Below are 20,050 nucleotides of genomic sequence, written 5' to 3' on the forward strand. Positions count from 1 at the left end.
TTGACCGCCGCCGGCACCCGTCGCGGCCGCTTCCGCCCTTCCCTGCGCCCGACCCGCGAGGCCGGCGGCCGCCCCGGCTCCGGAAGGAGTCGGCCCGGCGGCCGGATGTGACGCGCGGCCGAGGCGCGCAGGAGCCGCGGAGAAAGCGCAGAGCAGGCGGGTAGGGAGGGGCCGGGGGGCGGGCAGCGCCGAGGCTGGAGACCCCGGCCCGCCGGCGCACGCGGGGGCCCCCGGGGCCGGCCGGGCGGAGGGGGGCGGCGGGAGGGCTTCCGCCTCTGCCGGCCGGGCGCGATCCGCCCTGAGCGCCCGCCTCCCGGTAGGCCCGGTCCGAGGTCTGGCAGTCAGTGACAGAGCCGGGCGCCCACGGCCCGAGCGCCCCCGGCGGCACCATGCCCGCGCTCCTGGAGCGCCCCAAGCTTTCCAACGCCATGGCCCGGGCGTTGCACCGGCACATCATGATGGAGCGGGAGCGCAAGCGGCAAGGTGAGCCGGGCCCGAGCGGGAGGACACAGGGCCCCGGGGCGGCGCCGCTTCCCCGGAGCAGGCCTCCACCCCGGGCCGTGCAGCGCGCCGCCGCGGCCGCGCCGCAGGAAGGATGAGACAGCCCCGCGGGTGGTGGAAGCCGGAGGCCGGGTCTCCGCTCCAGAACCCTTGGGTCGGGAAGGACCTTGGAGAGCACCTCCTGGACCCACCCGCCTGCCCCCTCCGCGGGGAAAGAGCCACTGCCGAGATAGGCACGAGGGGCATCGTGGCGACCAGGCCTCGCTGGCCCGCGGTGCGCAACAGGCTGCTCTGTTAACCACCCTGCCGGTTTCCCATTCTGCCCGACTCTCTCTCCAGAAGAGGAAGAGGTGGACAAGATGATGGAACAGAAGATGAAGGAGGAGCAGGAGAGGAGAAAGAAAAAGGAGATGGAAGAGAGAATGTCTCTGGAGGAGACCAAGGAGCAAGTGAGCAAGCCCCCTGATCTCTCACAGCGCTTTCCCTCTGGCCCTCTTGCCTTCATCTCTGCTCCCCTCGCTTCTCAGATCCTGAAATTGCAGGAGAAGCTTTTGGCCTTACAAGAGGAGAAGCACCAGCTTTTCCTGCAGCTCAAGAAAGTTTTACACGAGGAGGAGAAACGGAGGCGAAAGGAGCAGAGGTGGGACCGGAGAGCTAAAAATAAAATCGGGGCAGGGTGTAACTGGGATCGGGTGACAACGACCGGAGTCTAGTGGCAAAAGGGGGCGCTTGTCCCCGACTCTGACGCGCCCGCCTTTCGCCCCAGTGACCTGACCACTCTGACATCAGCTGCGTACCAGCAGAGCCTGACCGTCCACACGGGAACGCACCTCCTCAGCATGCAGGGTGAGGAGTGGAGAGACCGCGTGTCCAAACGGGCCCTCCTGGGGGTCACAGCCACCCCTTCCGGCCTCACGAAGCCCCTGTCCCTCCCTAGGGAGCCCTGGAGGACACAATCGCCCGGGCACCCTCATGGCGGCTGACAGGGCCAAGCAGATGTTCGGGCCCCAAGTGCTTACAGTAAGGAGTAGGATGGGGCGTCCGGCCCTGTTCTCCCCCGACCGCTCCTACCCACACCCAGGCGCCCTTAGTGACCCGGCACTCAAGTGATGGGCGTCACTGGCGTCGGACCCTTCGCGTGTGGGGGAAAGCCGGACACGGTGGGCCCCTGAGGTCCCGCCTCGGAGTTCACAGCGGCCAGCTCTCGTCCTCCCTCCTCAGACTCGGCACTACGTGGGCTCAGCGGCGGCTTTCGCAGGGACCCCAGAGCACGGTCAATTCCAAGGCAGCCCCGGCGGTGCCTATGGGACCGCTCAGCCCCCGCCGCACTACGGCCCCACGCAGCCGGCCTATAGCCCTAGCCAGCAGCTCAGAGGTGAGTGGTGGGCCCAGAGGGAGGGGACTCTGGCAAGACCCAGATGAGGAGGCTCTGATGGCCATGCGTCGTCCCTTCCTCAGCACCTTCGGCGTTCCCCGCAGTGCAGTACCTGTCGCAGCCACAGCCACAGCCCTACGCAGTGCACGGCCACTTCCAGCCCACCCAGACAGGTGACCGACACCCCTGTGCGAGCACCCTGCCCTCCCGGCCTCCCCCGCCCCTGGTGGCTGCGTCACACCCCCCTCCTTCCCTCCCCAGGATTCCTGCAGCCGGGTGGCGCCCTGTCCTTACAGAAGCCAATGGAGCATGCCAACCAGCAGACCGCCTTCTCGGACTCTGTGAGTATGGCGAGTATGGGGTCTTGGGAGTTCAGGGGAAGCGCTGTGCTCAGGGGAGCCCCCGGCTGCCTCCGGTCCTGACTCTCCTCTCCGCAGTCCTCCCTGCGCCCCATGCATCCCCAAGCTCTGCATCCAGCCCCTGGACTGCTGGCCTCTCCCCAGCTCCCTGTGCAGATGCAACCAGCGGGAAAGGTAAGGTCGGGAGCCAGGTGCGCCCAGACCCCCACCTTCCCACTCTCGGTGGGGGGGGGGGGGACGGGCTCAAGGGCGTGGAGGGAGAGGGTGCTCGCTGACCGAGCCCCCCTCTCGTCACTGCCACCAGTCGGGCTTCGCGGCTACCAGCCAACCTGGCCCTCGGCTCCCCTTCATCCAGCACAGCCAGAACCCGCGATTCTACCACAAGTGACCGTCAGATTTTATCTTCAGCCTCCCCCCACCCCCTGCCGTGTGTGAGGGTCCCCGGTGTGTCCCGGTCCAATAAAATCTACCTGCCAGTGCCCCTGGCTGCTGCTGCTGTTTGTGTGGCCTCACTCGGAGGCGGCCAGGGCTCTCTGGAGGGGCGGGGTGGCCGGCAGATGCACAGCAAGTGAACGCTTGCCGTGAACGGATGGCCGAGTTTGGTGGACAGGATTTCTCATCTCCCCTCCAGTCCGCAAATGCCCATTCAATTCAAAGAAGCAACTGAATTGGGGCCTTCATATTAAACTTGTAGTTTTATTCAGGTTTGATTTTAACAAATGTGTCGGGGAGAGAGCCCACAGGAAAGGGTGAAGCCCGTGGGGGCAGGGCCCTCCCAGATGCCTGAGGAGGGGGCAGGTCCCCTCCCCTCTCCTCCTCTTCCCTCCCCAGCTAAAGGGATTTGGGGAGAGACATAGGCAGGAGAGGGGGCTGGTCCCCAGTCTGTGGGGTGGTGCTTGGGGTAAAGGGCCAAGGGGAACAAGGGACCAGAGCAGGGATGAGTGGGGGAAGGGCACAAGGACCATTTGCCAGAATCCACAGCTTTCTGATTCCAGATTGAATTTAAAAAAAAAAAAAGAAAAAAGAAAGAAAACAAAAACCAAACAAAACCCACTAAACCACAAGCAGCACCCGCCCCCTCTCCCCGACCAGGACTGTAGTGCGAGGGGAGAAGAGGAGGACAGTTTCGCCAAGGCCATGGGTCACTCACTCCTGGCCAAGGGAGCAGGATGAAGGGCAGGGGCTCCCCGACAGATTGAGGGGGTGTGGGGGAAACCAAAATAAAACGTCAAATAAATTGTGTAGGAGGAGTCCAGCCCGGGGCCGGGCCGGAGCTGGGCCAGGCTGGGGAAGGGGGCCTCTGCAGGCTGGAGGATCACTGCTTCCGCCACCGCCACCCTGGGGAGGAGAGACACCTGGTGAGACTGGACTGTCCTGTCCATGGTGGGGGGCGACCCTGCTGGGGCAGGAAGGGAAACCTGGAACAGGACTGAGGCAGGTTTTGTCTGGGACGCGGAGCACGCGCAGGGGCTGGGGACGGGCAGCCGGCACACTCACCTGGGAGCCAGTTATTTCGCCATGGCCTTGATTGCAACTGCTGCCTCCTCTGTCATGGCAGACAGCACCGTGATCTGGGGGGGTGGGGAGGTCAGACATGAGGTCAGAGGAAGCAGTGCGAGGAGGAGAGGGGCTGGGCATAAGGCGGGGGGGGGAGGGCATACCAGGATCTCTTCTCCGCAGTCATACTTCTGCTCAATCTCCTTGCCGAGGTCTCCCTCGGGCAGACGAAGGTCCTCTCGCACCTCCCCGCTGTCCTGGAGCAGCGATAGATACCCATCCTGGATGCCAATCAGCTGGGGGCAGAGGAGGAAGGAAGCTGCAGGTTGGCCCCGGTAGGGGGGGAGGATAAAGGGTCTGAGGACAAACTGGTGCCAAACCTCTAACACCAAACCCCTTCTCCGGCCGTTCCCCTCTCTCCCGCTCAGTCTATGGCCACCGACAAACCACTAACCCACCTACATACCTGGAAATCATTCCTTTTGATGTTGGGGACATCCATATTATGAGTCGACGGGCAGATATCTTCGTATTTCTTGCCAGTAAAGATGTCAATACCAACCAGGTGGACCTGTATGTATGCATCACATGAAAGAGAAACCCGACCAAGCTCTAGGATGGAAAAGAGAAAGGCTCGAGGTGCTCCTGACTGGTGAGGGAAGTGCGACGAGGTTATCAGGGAAAAGACCAGGGGAGTTGGAACTAAACCAATCGGCCCAAAGGAGCAGCACTAAAGCCTTTAAGAACGGGAGGCAGAAAGACTGCCCTTGACTTTGGGGTTGACAGCACAAAGAAAACAGGAGGGCAGGCTCCAAGCAGCCAGTTACCCTGAGCTACCAGAACACTGACCGATGTGCCCAGGGGACTGGGAGGACTCTAGGCAGAACATTTGGAAAAGCATCTGGACATCAGCATAAAAGGTGAACTTGGGAAAACAGGAAGCAACAAGAAAGGAAGAGCGCTGAAAAGAAAAGGCTTTGGGGACAGAAAATTATGCAAAGGGAATAAACGCCACAAAAGAACACAGACAAGGACGTAGACGTTGGGGGTGACCCAGGGTGAACCCCGAGCCAACGGAAGACAAACCAACCAGGGAACAAAACCACAAGAACTCCAGCAAGGATGAGTCAGGTCGAGATTTGGGAGGGCAGGAAAAACTGACAAGCACTAGCAACAGTGTTCAGATCCAAGAGAGCGAGGCAGGGGCTCAGGAAACTCCGGGAGAGGGGCAGGTGGAGACACAGTGTGACCCTGCGTCGGAGATCGGGGGCGTGGGGCGGGAGGGGATCTGGAAGCTCAAGGTACGCTGGCCCCCTCCAGGGAAGGCTGCTCTATAGTGGGACTAGAGAAAGCCTGGGAACTAGAACCCCAGGCAAGAAAAACCACAAGTGAAAGCCAAGAAGGAAGGAGCTGCTGACCAGACCACCTAGCAAAGTTAGACTCACACCAGTGGGGAAGAGGACCGGGCACAAGGCAATGACGGGGCACAGGAGGTAACGAAAGGCTGAAGGCCGGGGGAAGGTGGAAGGTAGCCAGGGCTGAGCACTACACAAGGAACTGGGGGGTAAAAAGAGAGCTCCGGGAACGGAGAGGGCTAGGACTGAGGGCACCTTGCTGCCGGGAGCCCCACGGATGAGGGAAGTGTGGGGAAGGCGAGAGATGGAGAGATCCAATTCTAACCTTGGCATGGCCGTGCTTGCCAGTCTTGGAGGTAGACATCTCCACGATCTTACAGGGCCGGCCTTTGAGCACCACAAAGCCATTCTTACGTAATGCTGAGCACTGCATCGGGAAGGTGGCTGAGGCCCCTGCATCTCCTGTCTCGAAGTCCAAATCATCTGCCATTTTAAGAGGCTTCGATTCCAACTAGAGTCAAAGAGAAGCGGAGTCAGTAGAGGTAGAGGTCGACAGAGCTCTCCATCCGCCCCACTGCTCTCTGGAAACAGGCTTCAGGTTTCCCCAGCCCTCCGTTCCATCACCCGCCTAAATGAAAGTCAAAGTGCCCAGGTTAAATCCGGAGTTGGGACCACAAACCCTTAAGATGGGGCGTGTGTATGAAGTGGAGGGAACACAAGCCGGACCCCTAGCCCAACTGAAAGCTAAAGGGGCGGCCCGGGAACAGAAGGCTCTGGGGAGTTCGGACGCCGAATCTCCAAGACGGGCAAACGCCTAATTCCTGGGAGGCGGGGGGAGACTCAGGTGTTACTGGCCGCTGAAACCAACCACCCCTCTTCCCCACACAGAGCAGGGCTATAATTAGGTGAGCAGCCGCGAGCCAGCAAAAGGGCGGGGCTACCATAGCGGGGAGAGGGGAGGGTGGAGACCGGAGGACAGGGCCCCACCCGTCTGTTACACCCCCCACCCGATCCACACGCGCCAGTCACTGGTACAGGAAACCACAAGGCCTCTTTGGGGGATTCCCGCCTCTCCAACAGGCCTTTTCCGACACAGCCGAGGGAGAGAAAGTAAAGCTGTTCTCTAACTTCTCCCCCTGCCAAACACCTCCATCTCGTTTCCCAAAGGGAACCCGGGAACCCGGCCTCTCCTCGAGGGCCCTCCCCCTTTTCCCAGGATGCACCGGTCCTGTCGGCTTTTCAGGCCGGGCCTGTGCGCTCAGTGGAAAGTGGAGGAGTGGGCAGCGTGAATGACAATAAAATGAAAGCAAAACGCCGGGAGTAGTGAGTAGCAGAAGTTCTGTTAGGCCGGCAGAGTTGGGGCTCTGAAAGCAGGAGCCCGCAAATCAGACACAAGGAGGAAGACCGTGACAAGGTGAAGAGCACCTATCACAGCGGGGAGCTCCTCTGCTCGGGACTTTAAGGCGCTGTCGGCGCGGCCGAAAAGAGCTGGGCTCCCGTCCAATCGCCCTCAGTCTCCCCGTCTCTCCGGCCACCCAGCACGGGAGAGCGCTGCTCGCACCTGGCTGGCCGCCTCACTTCCCAGGGGAGTCGGGGCGGGGGGGGGTAGCGCGCCAGGGGCCCATGGGGTGGGGGCACGCTAACATATGTCCGCAGCGGGCTCTCCGGGGAGATCAGGTGCGGGCCTCGGCCTTCGCCCCCTCCCCAAAATTCCAAGCTACCCTGGGCGCCCGCGAGGACCGACCACCCCTCTCCGCGCTGGGGGTTGCCGGCTCCCGCCCACCATGTGGCCTCCCGGGGCTTCCGGTGGCCGGGATCTGGGGGGAGGGGTCCCCGCGCTGCCATGCGGCCCCCGTCCACGTTCGGCCATGCGGCCTCCGACCCAGAGGGCAGCCTCCGGTAGGGGGGACACTTCCGGTGCCGCCGCCACCCCCTCCTCAAAGGCCGCGCCAGGCCGGAGCCACGCCGCCTCCCCTCCCCCCCTCTCCGGCCGGCCGCCAGCCCCCCCCACATGCCCTCTCACCGAATAGCCCCCTCCCCCACCTCACGTGGCCGCGCGGCGCCCGGTTCTCAACGGCCCAGGTACCTTGGCCCTTCCGGGCCGATCTGGCCCCCGGCCCTCGCCCCGGCGTGGCCGCCCGGCGGCCTCTCCCGCGTGGCGGCCTCGCGGCTCGCCGTCCCCCGCCCTGCGTCGCTCCAACGTCACCCGGCCGGCCCCAACCGTCACCCCGCGCGCCAACCGGGGCGCGCTCCCGCGCCTCTCCGCACCTCGCGCCGCTCGCGGACCGAACCCTGTGCGGCGGCCGCCGCCGCTCCCCTTTGCCCCCTCCCCGACCCTCGAGCAGTTCCATCTCCGCTCCCAAGCCCCAGCCGAGGTTCCGCGCACGCGCGCCCTGCCCGCTCTCACCTCGCGCGAACGCACTGACTCGACCCGGTCCGCCCGCCGCGAGCCCAACCGCTGCCTCCGAGCCCGCTGCCGCCGCCGCCGCCGCCTCTACCGCCGCCGCCGCTGCTGCACACGGGTCTTAGTACGCAGGCGCCGACTCCCCACTGACCAACCAAGCAGCCCTGTGACAGCCGCGCAAGCGTGCTATCTATCCCCTCCGCCCTCCACCCCCGCACTGCGCAAGCGCACAGACCCTCCCCGATCTCCACCCTCCCTCCCACCTTCCCATCCAATGACGCGTACGCGTGACCCCGCCCCTCCCCAACCCAGAGCGCGTCCCACCGGTAGGCAGTGCGCAGGCGCACCCGGTTTTTTAAGCCCTTCAACCTCCTCTTCCCTTCCCGTGATAGACCACTACCCCTACCGGACGGGACTCGCGCCTGCGCAATAGGGAGCCCTGCACTCCACACCCTCCGAAGGGAACGCCTCGGCCTCAGAGCGCATGCGTGTTGGGAATCCTGACCGCCCCTTCCACCTCAGACGTCGTCTGTACGCCGGGCGTTGAAAAGACCACGCCACTGTAGCGCTGAGCTCGGCTAGGACGCATGCGTCTTGGGAACGCCCCACCTCGGCTTTAACTGGACTTAAACGACTCACACGTTTCAGAAAACTTGCATTGCGGGGTGGGCCCCTCGTCTCAAAGCCCATCCCCCCCGCCCCCGTCCACGCATGCGCGCAAGAGCTCTTTCCGCTCACGCTTCCTAGCGCGCTAGTGTGGTCGGGTTACCGCCCATCTCAGCTTCACCTCCCGGCCTCGGGCCTGCCATAGAGTTTCGCCCGGGAGCTAGAGCGCCCGGGTCGCGGCCACCATCTTGTCGATTCCCTGGGTGCGGGGCCGCCGGGGCGGCTGCCGTACCGCTGAGCTCTAGGGAGCTTCGGAAGGCATTTATTTCTCCCCGATCCCGGTCCCCCGGCTGCTCCACAGCAGATGTCTGCGAGCACCCTGGGAAAACTCCAAAGCAGACTGGCGTGTTACGGTCCGCTGACGCTCTCCAGGTCGTGGAAGGCGACCACGAAGCAGGGGACAACCCGTCTCTCGCGGTTTATTTCTCTGGCCCTCCTCCTAGGGAAGAAAGCTGCCGCTTTTCCCGCAACTCTGTGGTCTTCTTCCAGTTTCCAGGTTTCCGGCACTACCCTCGTGGCCACCTGCTTTGCTTCCGCAAACCAGGCGGGCAGCAGTCCTGTAGAGAAGACGAGCAGCCACATACCTGGGCTGGGAGTCCCCAACCCTGGATCTGGCTCTTGTTTTGTTTTAGAATCCCGTGACCTGGTAGATGCGTACCGCAAACACCGGCTTGAATTAATACGTTTATGCGGCGTGGTCCACTATCACTCCCCGTTCCTTCCACTCGGCTTTCTGAAGTTTCCGCCTTTTCCTTTGTAAAACGCAAAACCACCACTCCCCTCCTCCCCCCGTAAGGGTCTGGGCGCATTGTTTAAAGCCCCAACCTGCTCTTCTCACAGATGTATTTGTCCATATGATCCAACAACTCTCCTAGGTGTATGCCCCAAATCATTAAAAAAAAAAAAAACAGCTACTTAAATCTTTGCAGGAAAATATTCACAACAGCGTTATTCACAGTAGTCAGAAGGTAGGAACAACCCAAGTATCCATCAACAGAGGAATGGATAAGGGGGGGGGGGGGTGTACAATGGAATATTATTCAGTCACAAAACAGGAATGAAGTACTAATACCTGCTTCGACTAGATGAACTTCAAAAATATTATGCTAAGTAAAAGAAGTCAGACAAAAAAGGTCACATACCCTATGATTTGAATGGCAAGAACTATCCAGAATAGGTAAATCCCAGAAGGAGAAAGTAGATTGGGGGTTGCCAGGTGCTGGGGGATGAGGGGACCAGGGAGTGGGGTTAATGGGCAGGGGGTTTTATTTTGGAATGATGAAGCGTTTCAGAATTAGGTGAAGGTGGGGGTTGCACAACACCCGATGCACTAACTGGCACTTCATTCATCTAAAAATGGTTAGTGTTGGGGCGCCTGGGTGGCTCGTTCAGTTAAGCAGCCGACATTGGCTCAGGTCATGATCTCGCGGTCCCTGCGGTCAAGCCCCGCGTGGGGCTCTGTGCTGACAGCTCAGAGCCTGGAGCCTGCTTCCGATTCTGTGTCTCCCTCTCTCTGACCCTCCCCCGTTCATGCTCTCTCTCTCTCTGTCTCAAAAATAAATAAACGTTAAAAAACAAAACAAAAAAATAAAAATGGTTAGTGTTATGCCATGTGAATTTCACTTCAGTTACCAAAACTTGTACAGGAATGTTCAAAGCAGTTATTCATCATAGCCCAAAAAGCAGAAACTCCTGGAGCCCATCAACTGATGAATAGATAAATAGAATATGGTGTATCCATGCAACGAAATATTACACGGCAATAAAAAAGGATGGAGTACCGGGTAAATTGAAACGTGTTAAACGAAAGTCGGTCACAAAAGACCACATAGTATAGAGTTCCACTTACATGACATGTCCACAATAGGTAAATCCATGGAGACAGAAAATAGATCAGTAGACACCTAGTGTTGAGAAGTTAGAGGGAAATGGGGACCCAGAGAGGGACTGCTAAAGAGTACAGGGGAGGGGCAGAGTATGGCTTTTGTGCTGAAGAAAATGTTCTAACACTGATTGGAGCTATGGTCCCATTCTTCAGATATTAAAAAACACTGAATTGTACACTTTAAATAATTGAATTGGATGATATGTGAATTATATCTCAATCAAGTTATTCCTTAAAAAAAAGTGCTGTCGTCTTTGTGTGACTGTACCTCCCGTGTGTCATGTGCCAGTCTTAATTGATTCATTTCGCTGAGACATTGGTGAAGTGTCCTCACTGACCTAAAGCACAGACTCCATGATATGACAAGGGCACTGAGTGATAACGACCCTCGCCAACTTCCATCCAAAACTCAAAAAAGGCACAGATAATCTTAAATTTGTTTTTTGGGGGCGCCTGGGTGGCTCAGTCGGTTAAGTGTCTGACTTTGGTTGTCATGATCTCACAGTTTGTGAGTTCGAGCCCCGCGTCCGGCTCTGTGCTGACAGCTCAGAGCCTGGAGTCTGCTTCGGATTCTGTGTCTCCCTCTCTCTCTGCCCCTCCCCTGCTCGTGCTCTGTCTCTGTCTCTGTCTCTCAGAAATAAATGTAAAAAAAAAAAATGAATAAAGCAAATTTTGTTTTTTAAGTTTATCTATTTTGAGAGAGACAAGACACTGTGCAGGTGGGGGGTGGGGTGCACAGAGAGAGAGAGAGAGAGAGAGAGAGAGAGAATCCCAAGCAGGCTCTGTGCTGCCAGGGCAGAGCCTGATGCAGGGCTCGAACTTCTCAAACCATGAGATCATGCCTGGAGCAGGAACCAAGAGGTAGACGCTTAACAGACCGAGCCATCTGGGCACCCCAAAAGGCACAGATAACCTTGACAAAAGACAGAGTTCTACATACTCAGAGGAAGAAAGGGGCAAAATACTGTTCAGTATTGCGGGGTGATGAGGTACCTGGTACCCGGCCGAAGCACCACTGCATTGCTTGCCTGCAGTCCCTACAGTCCAGGGCAGAGTCCTCAGCTTTGGGAGCCCTCCCAGTTTACGTGGCCGGTCAGATCACTTCTCGAGGGACACCTTTCCTGAGCTACAAGACTAAGTGGGCTTCTCATGTTATGTGCCCTCACAGCAGACATAGAGCCTGTCACATACTGGTGACATCCATTTATTTGTTTAATTGTTCTACTCACGTCTGGCTTTCTCCACTGGAATATAACCTATGTAGGGTTGGGAACCTGTCTGGTTCGTTATTGTGTTCCCAGCAACTAGGATCGTGCCTGGCAAATACACGGTACGCTATCGATCCTAATTGACCGTGGAGGAAAGGTACACCGGGCTCTGGCTAATCAGACTCACGATAGATTGACCAAAAAGTGGGAATCTCAGCTTCTCTATAAATGAACTGAAATGGGGAAGGGCAACAGAACGTCTATTTTGGCTGGTCCAACTCTCCGTTCTTTTCTATAAGGAAATGTAAGTAGAAAGACAAAATCTAGTCAAGGAACCTTGACATCGGACAAGGGAATTAGCTACGTGTCCTCCAACGTTTGGTACCACACAGCTCTAAGAACAGAAGAACACAGTGCATCTGTCCTCATTGCGAAAAGGCCAGTCTGTCTCCCCTTCAAAAAGAATCCTGGAAAGGGAGCCTGGGTGGCTCAGTTAGGCATCCAACTTTGGCTCAGGTCATGATCTCACAGATCGTGGGTTCGAGCCCTGCGTTGGGCTCTGCGCTGACAGCTCAGGGTCTAGAATCTGCTTTGCATCTGTCGGTCTGTCTCTGTCCCTCCTCAGCTCACTGTCTCTCTCAAAATAAATAAATATTTTTAAAAATCCTTTAAAAAAAAAAAAAGAATCCTGGAATAGTGATGATCTTGGATCAGAACTCCCCTGAAAATCATTGGAGAACCTCTCTGTCTTTTTTTTTTTTTTTTTTTTTATATGATTTACATACCAAGCAACCCCCTTTAGGTCACATAGAAATTTCTTTCTTGAGAACTGATTTGAATGCACTTGATCAGATTCTATCTTAAGATGGCATTTCTTTCCCACCTTCTGTGGTTACACCCACTCACCAAGATTAAAATTCAGATATTCGGGGAGAACTCTCCAGCTACCCATCTATAGATTTTCAATGCCTTTGGATACTGTCCTGGCAATCCATCTGATTCATTATTTTCTCATTTCTTTCTCAGAGGGTAAGAGTTTAGCGTTCTGCTGAGAAAGAAGTTTGCCAAGTAAGTTTGTATCTCTTCTGGTAGACTTTCCAAACCTTCTATTTTGGAATAGTTTTTGCTATGCAGAAGACTCGCAACAGTGCTATGAAAAATACTTTAAGGAATACCAGTGAGGTTTTGTGTGTGTGTGTGTGTGTGTGTGTGTGTGTGTGTGTGTGTGTTTGAAGTTTTTAAATGCTCATTTATTTATTTTTAATGTTTATTATTGAGAGACAGAGGCAGAGGGCGAGTGGGTCTGAGGCAGACAGAGAGAGGGAGACACAGAATCTGAAGCAGGCTCCAGGCTCCGGGCTGTTAGCACAGAGCCCGACACGGGCTCTCAAACTCACAAACTGTGAGATCCTGACCTGAGCCGAAGTCGGACGCTTAACCCACTGAGCCCCCCGGGCACCGCAGCAGCAGTGAGGCTTTGGATGGGAACCAACAGTGCGGTGGAGGCTGCATGTGTAGGTTTGTAAGAAGCAATTGTGCACACCTCCTCCTAACAGCACATTCAATAATGTCTTCCTGAAAGCTTGAAATTGACCACAGTGGAAGTGTTTACATCACGGAAATTGGCAGATGTTGTTTTCCATCTCCCAGAGCTGGTTGGTAACATTTAGCAGCAGGCACTGATTGGGAAGGAGGTTCTGACATATAGAAAGTAGTGTTAGGTCAAGCTAGTCTAACACTAGGGGCTCCTGGGTGGCTCAGTCGGTTAAGCGTCTGACTTGGGCTCAGGTCGTGATCTCACGGTTTGAGTTCGAGCCTGGTGTCGGGCCTGCTTCGGATTCGGTGCACCCCCCCCCCGCCCCTCCCCTGCTGGTGCTCTGTCTCTCAAAGAAAATAAATAAATGTTTAAAAAATAAAGGATTCCAGGATTCTGAGAGTCTTGGGAAGCCATCAGAGCGATGGGGTGTGCAAGCCAGTCGCGAGCAGAGCTGGACTTGGGAAGGTGGGTAGGACTGGGGTTGAGGACAAGGCCGCTGTTTTTAGTAGAACTGACCCTCACAGACAGGAAAGGGGCTCCAGGCATATCAAGAGGAATGGTTTTACGTGATAACAAAGACTCTGTCAAGTTTTCTTTATCATGAAAATACAAGTCTTTGTGAAAACATTTGGGAAAATCAGAAAAGAAAGAAAAACAAAAACATAACCCCCAGGACCCAGAGGCAGCTACTATTAATGTTTTACCATATTTGCCTACAAACTTTTTTCTATGCCTTTTAAAAGATACATCTGAAACAAAATACTGGGGGAAAAAAAAGATACATCTGGGGGGGGGGCCTCACGACAGGATTTCGTGGTCTGTGAGTTCGAGCCCCGCCATCAGGCTCTGGGCTGATGGCTCGGAGCCTGGAGCCTGCTTTGGATTCTGTGTTTCCCTCTCTCTCGAACCCTCCCCGCCTTGCGCTCTGTCTCCCTCTCTCTCTCTCTCAAAAATAAATAAACATAAAAAAAATTTTTTTTTAAATATCTGCGTCTGTTAGGTGCCAGATACTGGAGACACAGGGGTGGTGACCTTAGCAGTATGGCCCCTTCCCCACAGCTGGGAGGGAGGAAAACAATCGAGAATCAACAAAATATATAACATGTAACGAGTGTTCAGGCCACCTGTCTACCACCAGTGAGCGATGGGCTTATGAATGGCAGTTAGGAGAGTCAGAGGAGCTCCTGAGAAGAAGATACCACAGGGATCTTTGTGACTTTGACCTCGCCTCTTTGGAAGCTGAGAAGAAGAGAGTGGAGGTGCGGAAGACGCCTGGTTCTGGGCCCGGAGGAGAAGCCCTACTCAAAAGCCCTCCTCATCCCCCATTCTCAGAGGCCTTGCTGAACCTGGGTGCTAGAGAGAGAAGTTGGAAAATGCCGTAGACGGGGGACCAAATGCGGGGAACGTGAGCGGCAGGACCGGGCCGAACCCAGCCCAGAAGCCGGTCTTTTGGCAACAGAGAAGCCAGAGCCGAGGAACGTGAGGGAAGCCGGCCCTCAGCAGGATGAGGGAGGGTCTACGAGTTCTGGGGACAGGGGATAAAGAAAGCTTAGCTGGGTACCAACGCTTCTTGGCGTCGATAGACCAGTTTCTTGGCTGGTCTAGACCCAAGAAAAGAATATCTCAAGATGTGAGAGAGGAGGTGAGGGGGCGATGACATCCGTGTTAAGAGAAGAAAGGTCCAAGGGCAGACGGGGGCCTCACCTCCGACAGGGACTCGCGTGCTGATCTCGCGTCCCAGGCCTGTTCACCTGCCCCCAACCCCGATTGTAAGGGTTAAATTGTAGTGTAGAGCTAATGCTTAGCTTGAAAAATAACAGCTTTGTGTTGACACTGAAGGTTAAGAGATAACAGCCTTGCTTTGCTCTGGTAAACTACGCCTCATACCCTTGTAAATTAGGCTTCACCAATTAAGGCAACAAAAGTTCAAAGAAAAGAGCATCAGAGGCAGGGTCAAGGAGATCCACTGGTTGCAACTTAGAGGCAGAAAGTCTAAAGTAAACACCTCATTAGGCAACTGTTTCTAACTCATCTGGAACCTGTTTCTTTGTTCTGTTCCCAGGTGATGATAAAACCATGTGATCGGTTATAAAAACTCTGTCCCCCGGCTGTTCGAGGCCGCACGCTTATCAAGAGTGTTGGTCCCGATCGGTCGGCCTTGCCTCTCATTGTAATAAACTTTGTTGTGACTGTCACTGGTGCCCGTAGCATTCTGTTTCAGGAGTCGTGTGGATGCAACACGATGCCAATCCCATTCCTGGCTACCCTCTCGCCTCCTGGCCAGAGCTGGGATCTGGCTCCGCCTCCTGCCCCCGCCGGGCTGACTTCGACGGCATCTCGCATCTCGCCTGCTTCACCACCCCCGTGCTCACCTCTACCCGGCACCTGTCCCACAGAGCGCGTGGCCGTCTAGCCTGCCGGACTGCGACAGACGGATCTGGCATGTGGTGGGTTCTGAATCCCTTCTCCTTCCCGGGCTGCCTCCTCTCCTGTTCAGGATGTGCGACCCAGCCTAGAATGCCAGATTCTTGGGGCGCCTGGGGGGGCTCAGTCGCTTGAGCATCTGACTCTTGATTTCGGCTCAGGGTTCGTGGGTTCGAGCTCCGCATCGGGCCCTACCCAGCCCACCGCTTCCCTACAGGGCTCCCCTGGCCTCCCAGCCCGAGGTGTAATGTCAGAGTTTGCTCTACCTCGGTGCCTTCCGGAGCCTGGCGCCTGGCGGCAAGGCCTACATCCCCATCAGTGGTGTCAGTCCTCTGGGACCGTTCGATTCAACCAAGAGCCCAGTGAAGGGCTTTAGATCACCATTCAGGGGCCGGCTCGGTCGGTGGAGGACAAGTTCCCGCCTGGATTCGGGCCCTACCCAGCCCACCGCTTCCCTACAGGGCGCGTGCAGGCCCCCTGCACCTCCCACAGCCCGCGTCACGTCTTCCCTGCTCCTGGGTCACTCACTGAGGGCGGCTTCCTCAGCTATGACAATAGAGAGAGGAACCCTCTACCTCCTAAAGAGCTCACGTGACCCTGCCCGCGCGTGTGTGTGTGTGTGTGTGTGTGTGTGTGTGTGCAGATTCCCAGGTGGATGCCTCTGGCCGGAATTGTCCCCAGCCTGACTCGACTCTCCTCCAACCACCCAACCCCTGCTCTCCTGGCCGGGGTCTCCAACAAGCCCCAAACCAAGCCCCTGCCTGTCTGCGCCTCCCCGGGACTGCTCAGTGAAATCAGCATCATCACCCACGGTGGGAGTGGGGGGAAGCGAAAAACCCAGATTTCTTGATTCCTTTCCCCTCACCCCCACATCCAGCCTTTCACCAAGTCCTGCAGACACTGTTGCCAAAACGTATCTCATACCGGCCCCCGTTCCTCCCCGCTCGCTGCCGCCACGCCACTCGAATCCGCACCCCCATCACCTCTGCCTCTGGCCGCTCTATGTCCCACAGGGGAGCCAGACGATGTTTTAAAAACAGATGGAGCAGGGGCTCCACCTGGGGGCTCAGTCGGCTAAGTGTCGGACTTCAGCTCAGGTCATGATCTCATGGTTGGTGAGTGTGAGCCCCTCATCGGGCTCTGTGCTGACAGCTCACAGCCTGGACCCTGCTTTGGATTCTGTCTCCCTCTCTTTGCCCCTCCCCCGCTCACCTTCTGTGTCTTTCTCTCTCAAAAATAAATAAAAAACAAGCAAACAATAAATAAAATCTTTAAAAAATACAATTTTTTTATTAAAAAAAATTAACGTTTGTTCATTTTTGAGAGAGAGAGATCATAAGCAGGGGATAGGCACGAAGAGAGGGAGACAGAGACTCCCAAGCAGGCTCCACGCTGTAAGCGCAGAGCCTGACGTGAGGCTCGAACTCACGAACGGGGAGATCATGCCTTAGCCGAAATCAAGAGTCAGATGCTTAACCGACTAAGCCACCCAGGCGCCCCTATTTAAAAAACACATAAATAAATCAGGCCATATGACTCACTCCCCCTTTTAAAACCCTCAAACGCTTCCTATAACTTCTGGAATAAAATCCAGTTTCCAAAGCTTTGGTTGCCCAGGCCTTGCCTTTCTCACCCTCCTCTTTGTCCACTAAACTTTTTCGTCCAATGGGCTCAAGCTTTTCTGCCTCAGGGCCTTTGCACTAGCGGCTTCAAGCGCCCGGAACCCTCTTTCCCTCATCCTTTCCTTCGGCTCTCTTCTTCCCATGCTTCGGGTCAGCGCATAGACTGTGACACCTCCCCTGGCGGTGGGGGCCTGGTGGCCTGATTCCAGATTCGCCCCCCCACATCTTACTCTCTATCACACCAGTCTGTGCCTTTCCTTCATGGCTTGTTATCATATCTGTAATTATCGTGTGCATCCATTTCCTTATTTCATCGTGGGGCCTTCTAGAACGTGAGCTGTCTGGGGGCAGGGAACGCGCGTGTCTTATCCACTACTGTATCCGCAGCACCTTTTATTTATTTTTTTATAGCTCCTGGCACACAGTAGGTGCGCCACAAACGTTTGTTTGGAAGACGTAAATGAAGAGGCACATTTGACCGTAAACCACCTGACGTCTTCAGGAGATTTGCAGAGTGGTCGCCGTTACAGCTGCTAGTGCCCTTGCCTCCCTGGCTATGCGGCCGGAGGAAGGTAGTCCGTAAGTGTCCGTGAAATTAAGGCAGGAATCCCTGGGCTTTGGGGACAGATTTAGCGTCACGGAAGCTGCGATGTACAGAGAAGCACGTGCAGCCGCGTTGCCTGCTAGAACTCTCCGTGACGACAGAAGTGTTCCGCAGCCGTGTTCCGTCCCTGTCCCCGAGCCGAATGTGGATTTCGTATTTCATTTCATTTTAACTGGACTCAAATGGCCACAGGTCGCTAGTGGCTGCTGTATCGGCCCATTCAGACAATGGGAGGACCCGTCAGGAGGGGGTGAGGGGCCGGGGTGAGTAGAGACTCATTGGCAACAGGAAGAGAGAGGGCTGGATGGTGGTGGGTGTTTGAATGTCACCCGTGAGCCTTTAATGAGAAGTCACGGCAGAATAGAGTATTTCATTCATTCGTTCGTAAGTTTGCTTGGTTATTTTGTTAACCTCTCACCCCCTTCTACCCTGCCTTTCTGTAGGGAATCGTGCCGTTGTATATCTCTTTAAAGTTTATTATAAGAGAGAGAGGGCGCAAGCAGGGGAGAAGCAGAGAGAGAGAGAGAGAGAGAGAGAGAGAGAGAGAGAGAGAGAGAGAATCCCAGGCAGGCTCCACGCTGTCAGTGCAGAGCCTGATGTGGGGCTCGGTCCCGCGAACCGGGAGATCATGACCTGAGCCGAAATCGAGAGGCGGACGCTCAACCGACTGAGCCACCGAGGCGCCCCTCCCTTCTGGTTTTTACGTATTCTGACCAGATGTGACTTGTTGTTTGTGGGGCTGTGTTTTTCTTAAGTAAGTGAGACTGCGGTCTTTCTCGTTTGGTTTCCTATTCTTTTTTCTCTAAGGGCCGTGTTGTGAGGGTCCGTCCGTGTTGTCACAGAGCACGGAGCCTGTCCCGGGGTCACTTCTCAGTGCTGCATGACACTCCGGGCGGACAACTACCACGTTTTACCCAGCACGCGCCCGGCGACGGACGCCCGGGGGGCCTCCCCGTTTCCAGGAAAGGAATCTCTTTGTGTCGTGTGCCCCGCGGATGAGGTGCTGGCCATTGACAATGTGCACGTGGAAGGTGCCTGAGCATCGCGAAAACCAAAATGCATTTCAGAAAGATGTTTCGGAGGGCGCCAGGGTGGCTCAGTCAGTTAAGCGTCTGCCTCTCGGCTTCCGCTCAGGTCACGCACGATCTTCCGGTTGGTGGGTTCGAGCCCCGCATCGGGCTCTGTGCCGACAGAGCAGAGCCAGCTTGGGGTTCTCTCTCTCCTCCTCTCTCTGCCCCTTCCCTGCTCGTGCTCTCTCTCTCAAAATAAAATAAACTTAAGGGACGCCTGGGTGGCTCAGTCGGTTAAGCGTCCGACTTCAGCTCAGGTCACGCTCTCGCAGTCCCTGAGTTCGAGCCCCGCGTCGGGCTCTGTGCTGACGGCTCGGAGCCTGGAGCCTGCTTCCGATTCTGCGTCTCCCTCTCTCTCTGCCCCTCCCCCGTTCATGCTCTGTCTCTCTCTGTCTCAAAAATAAATAAACGTTAAAAAAAATTTAAAAAAAACTTAAAATAATAATAATAAAAGATGTTTCTGGCTGCCTTCATTTACCCAGTCAAGTAGTTACCGGTCACCTACTATGTGTTGGGTACAGTTTGAGGCACTGAGAATACAGCAGTGGACAAGACAGACAAGATCCCAAGCTTACAAATTACAAACAAGCAAATGTCAGGTACGAATAAATACTACGGTGGAAATCAAGCAGGGCAGCGGGACGGCGGTGGGACAGGTTAAGCTGCTGTGAGGTCCACTGTGCAAAATGGACTGGAGAGGGCAGTTCTGAGGGCGAGGAAACCACGTAGGGGGGAAGCCACTGAGCTGATGTGGGTGAGAGATGCCGACGGTGTGAACCAGGTGGGGGCGGTGGGGTTCACATCTCTGCGCCCCGATATGGTGGAGCCTTTTCCCCAGACAGGGGTCCTGGAGATTTCCCGCTGGCAGCTGGCGATCGTGGGTCTGGGGCTCAGGTGGTCCGGGCCGGAGGCACGGGCTGGGGGGGGTCACTGGGTTCGAGTTGTCTTTGCCTCCCTAGGGGTGGCATTAACGAAATGCCACAAGCTCGATGCTTAAGATGCTTAGACTCCTAACAGGTCATATTTGAAGCAGTGGGGGTGGAGGGGCCTCCACGGGAGGGGTCACAGAGTCAGAAGAAGAGAAGAACTGGGGGGCTCTGACCTTGAGGAAGGGGCGAGGGAGAGGCTGAGGAGTCCCTGAAGAAATCTGAGAGCCAAACGGTCTCCGTGGGCATCTGCCCCGTGGACGGAGGCGAAGGAACGGGGGCAAGCAAGGGTCCGTCGAACGAGGTAGTGCGACCGACGTCAACGCCGGTCCCGAACGCCGGGCCTGGGGAAGAGCAGAGCCTGCGTGATGCAGGCGGCCTCTCGAGACATTTGGTTGGGAAGGAAGAGCCTGACATGTGGAAAGTACTAGAGGGGAGGAGGAAGGTGGAAAAGTGTAGTCCCAGCGCGGTGGCAGGAGGCTGGTGACTCAGAAGAAAGGTCCTGGAGTCAGGCTGCTCTGCGTCTGAACCCCCCGCTTGGCCGGTTCCAGAGCTGTGTGGTCTTGGGCTGCTGGCTTACCTCCACTCTGCCTCAGTCTCCTTATCTGAAGAGTGGG

At 56.3% G+C, this 20,050-nt stretch overlaps 2 protein-coding genes across 4 annotated transcripts; one reads left to right on the forward strand and one right to left on the reverse strand.

Moving 5' to 3' along the window:
* Nucleotides 1-31: 31 nt before the first annotated feature.
* Nucleotides 32-2,714, forward strand: GPS2 (G protein pathway suppressor 2). The gene is made up of 11 exons (XM_019413632.2): nt 32-160; nt 321-483; nt 841-950; nt 1,029-1,141; nt 1,268-1,347; nt 1,439-1,521; nt 1,723-1,876; nt 1,960-2,049; nt 2,138-2,217; nt 2,314-2,409; nt 2,540-2,714. The coding sequence occupies exons 2-11, from the start codon at nt 390-392 to the stop codon at nt 2,621-2,623; spliced, it is 984 nt and encodes a 327-aa protein (XP_019269177.1). The 5' UTR covers nt 32-160; nt 321-389; the 3' UTR covers nt 2,624-2,714.
* Nucleotides 2,715-2,911: 197 nt separating this feature from the next.
* On the reverse strand, nt 2,912-7,657 carry EIF5A (eukaryotic translation initiation factor 5A). 3 transcript variants are annotated; one of them, XM_053893236.1, is made up of 6 exons: nt 7,495-7,657; nt 5,413-5,598; nt 4,199-4,303; nt 3,897-4,028; nt 3,733-3,806; nt 2,912-3,573 (listed from the first exon to the last, which is right to left on the reverse strand). In XM_053893236.1, exons 2-5 carry the CDS (start codon nt 5,575-5,577, stop codon nt 3,744-3,746), a joined length of 465 nt encoding a protein of 154 aa, XP_053749211.1. In that variant the 5' UTR covers nt 5,578-5,598; nt 7,495-7,657; the 3' UTR covers nt 2,912-3,573; nt 3,733-3,743. The 3 variants fall into 3 exon arrangements, with proteins under 3 accessions (XP_053749211.1, XP_053749213.1, XP_053749212.1); XM_053893238.1 differs by lacking the exon at nt 7,495-7,657 and adding an exon at nt 7,174-7,268; XM_053893237.1 differs by lacking the exon at nt 7,495-7,657 and adding an exon at nt 7,131-7,234.
* Between the last annotated feature and the right edge of the window lie 12,393 nt (nt 7,658-20,050).

This window comes from Panthera pardus, unplaced genomic scaffold (assembly GCF_024362965.1).
Source record: "Panthera pardus isolate Hobbes unplaced genomic scaffold, ASM2436296v1 HiC_scaffold_3, whole genome shotgun sequence".
Taxonomy (NCBI): Eukaryota; Metazoa; Chordata; class Mammalia; order Carnivora; family Felidae; genus Panthera; species Panthera pardus.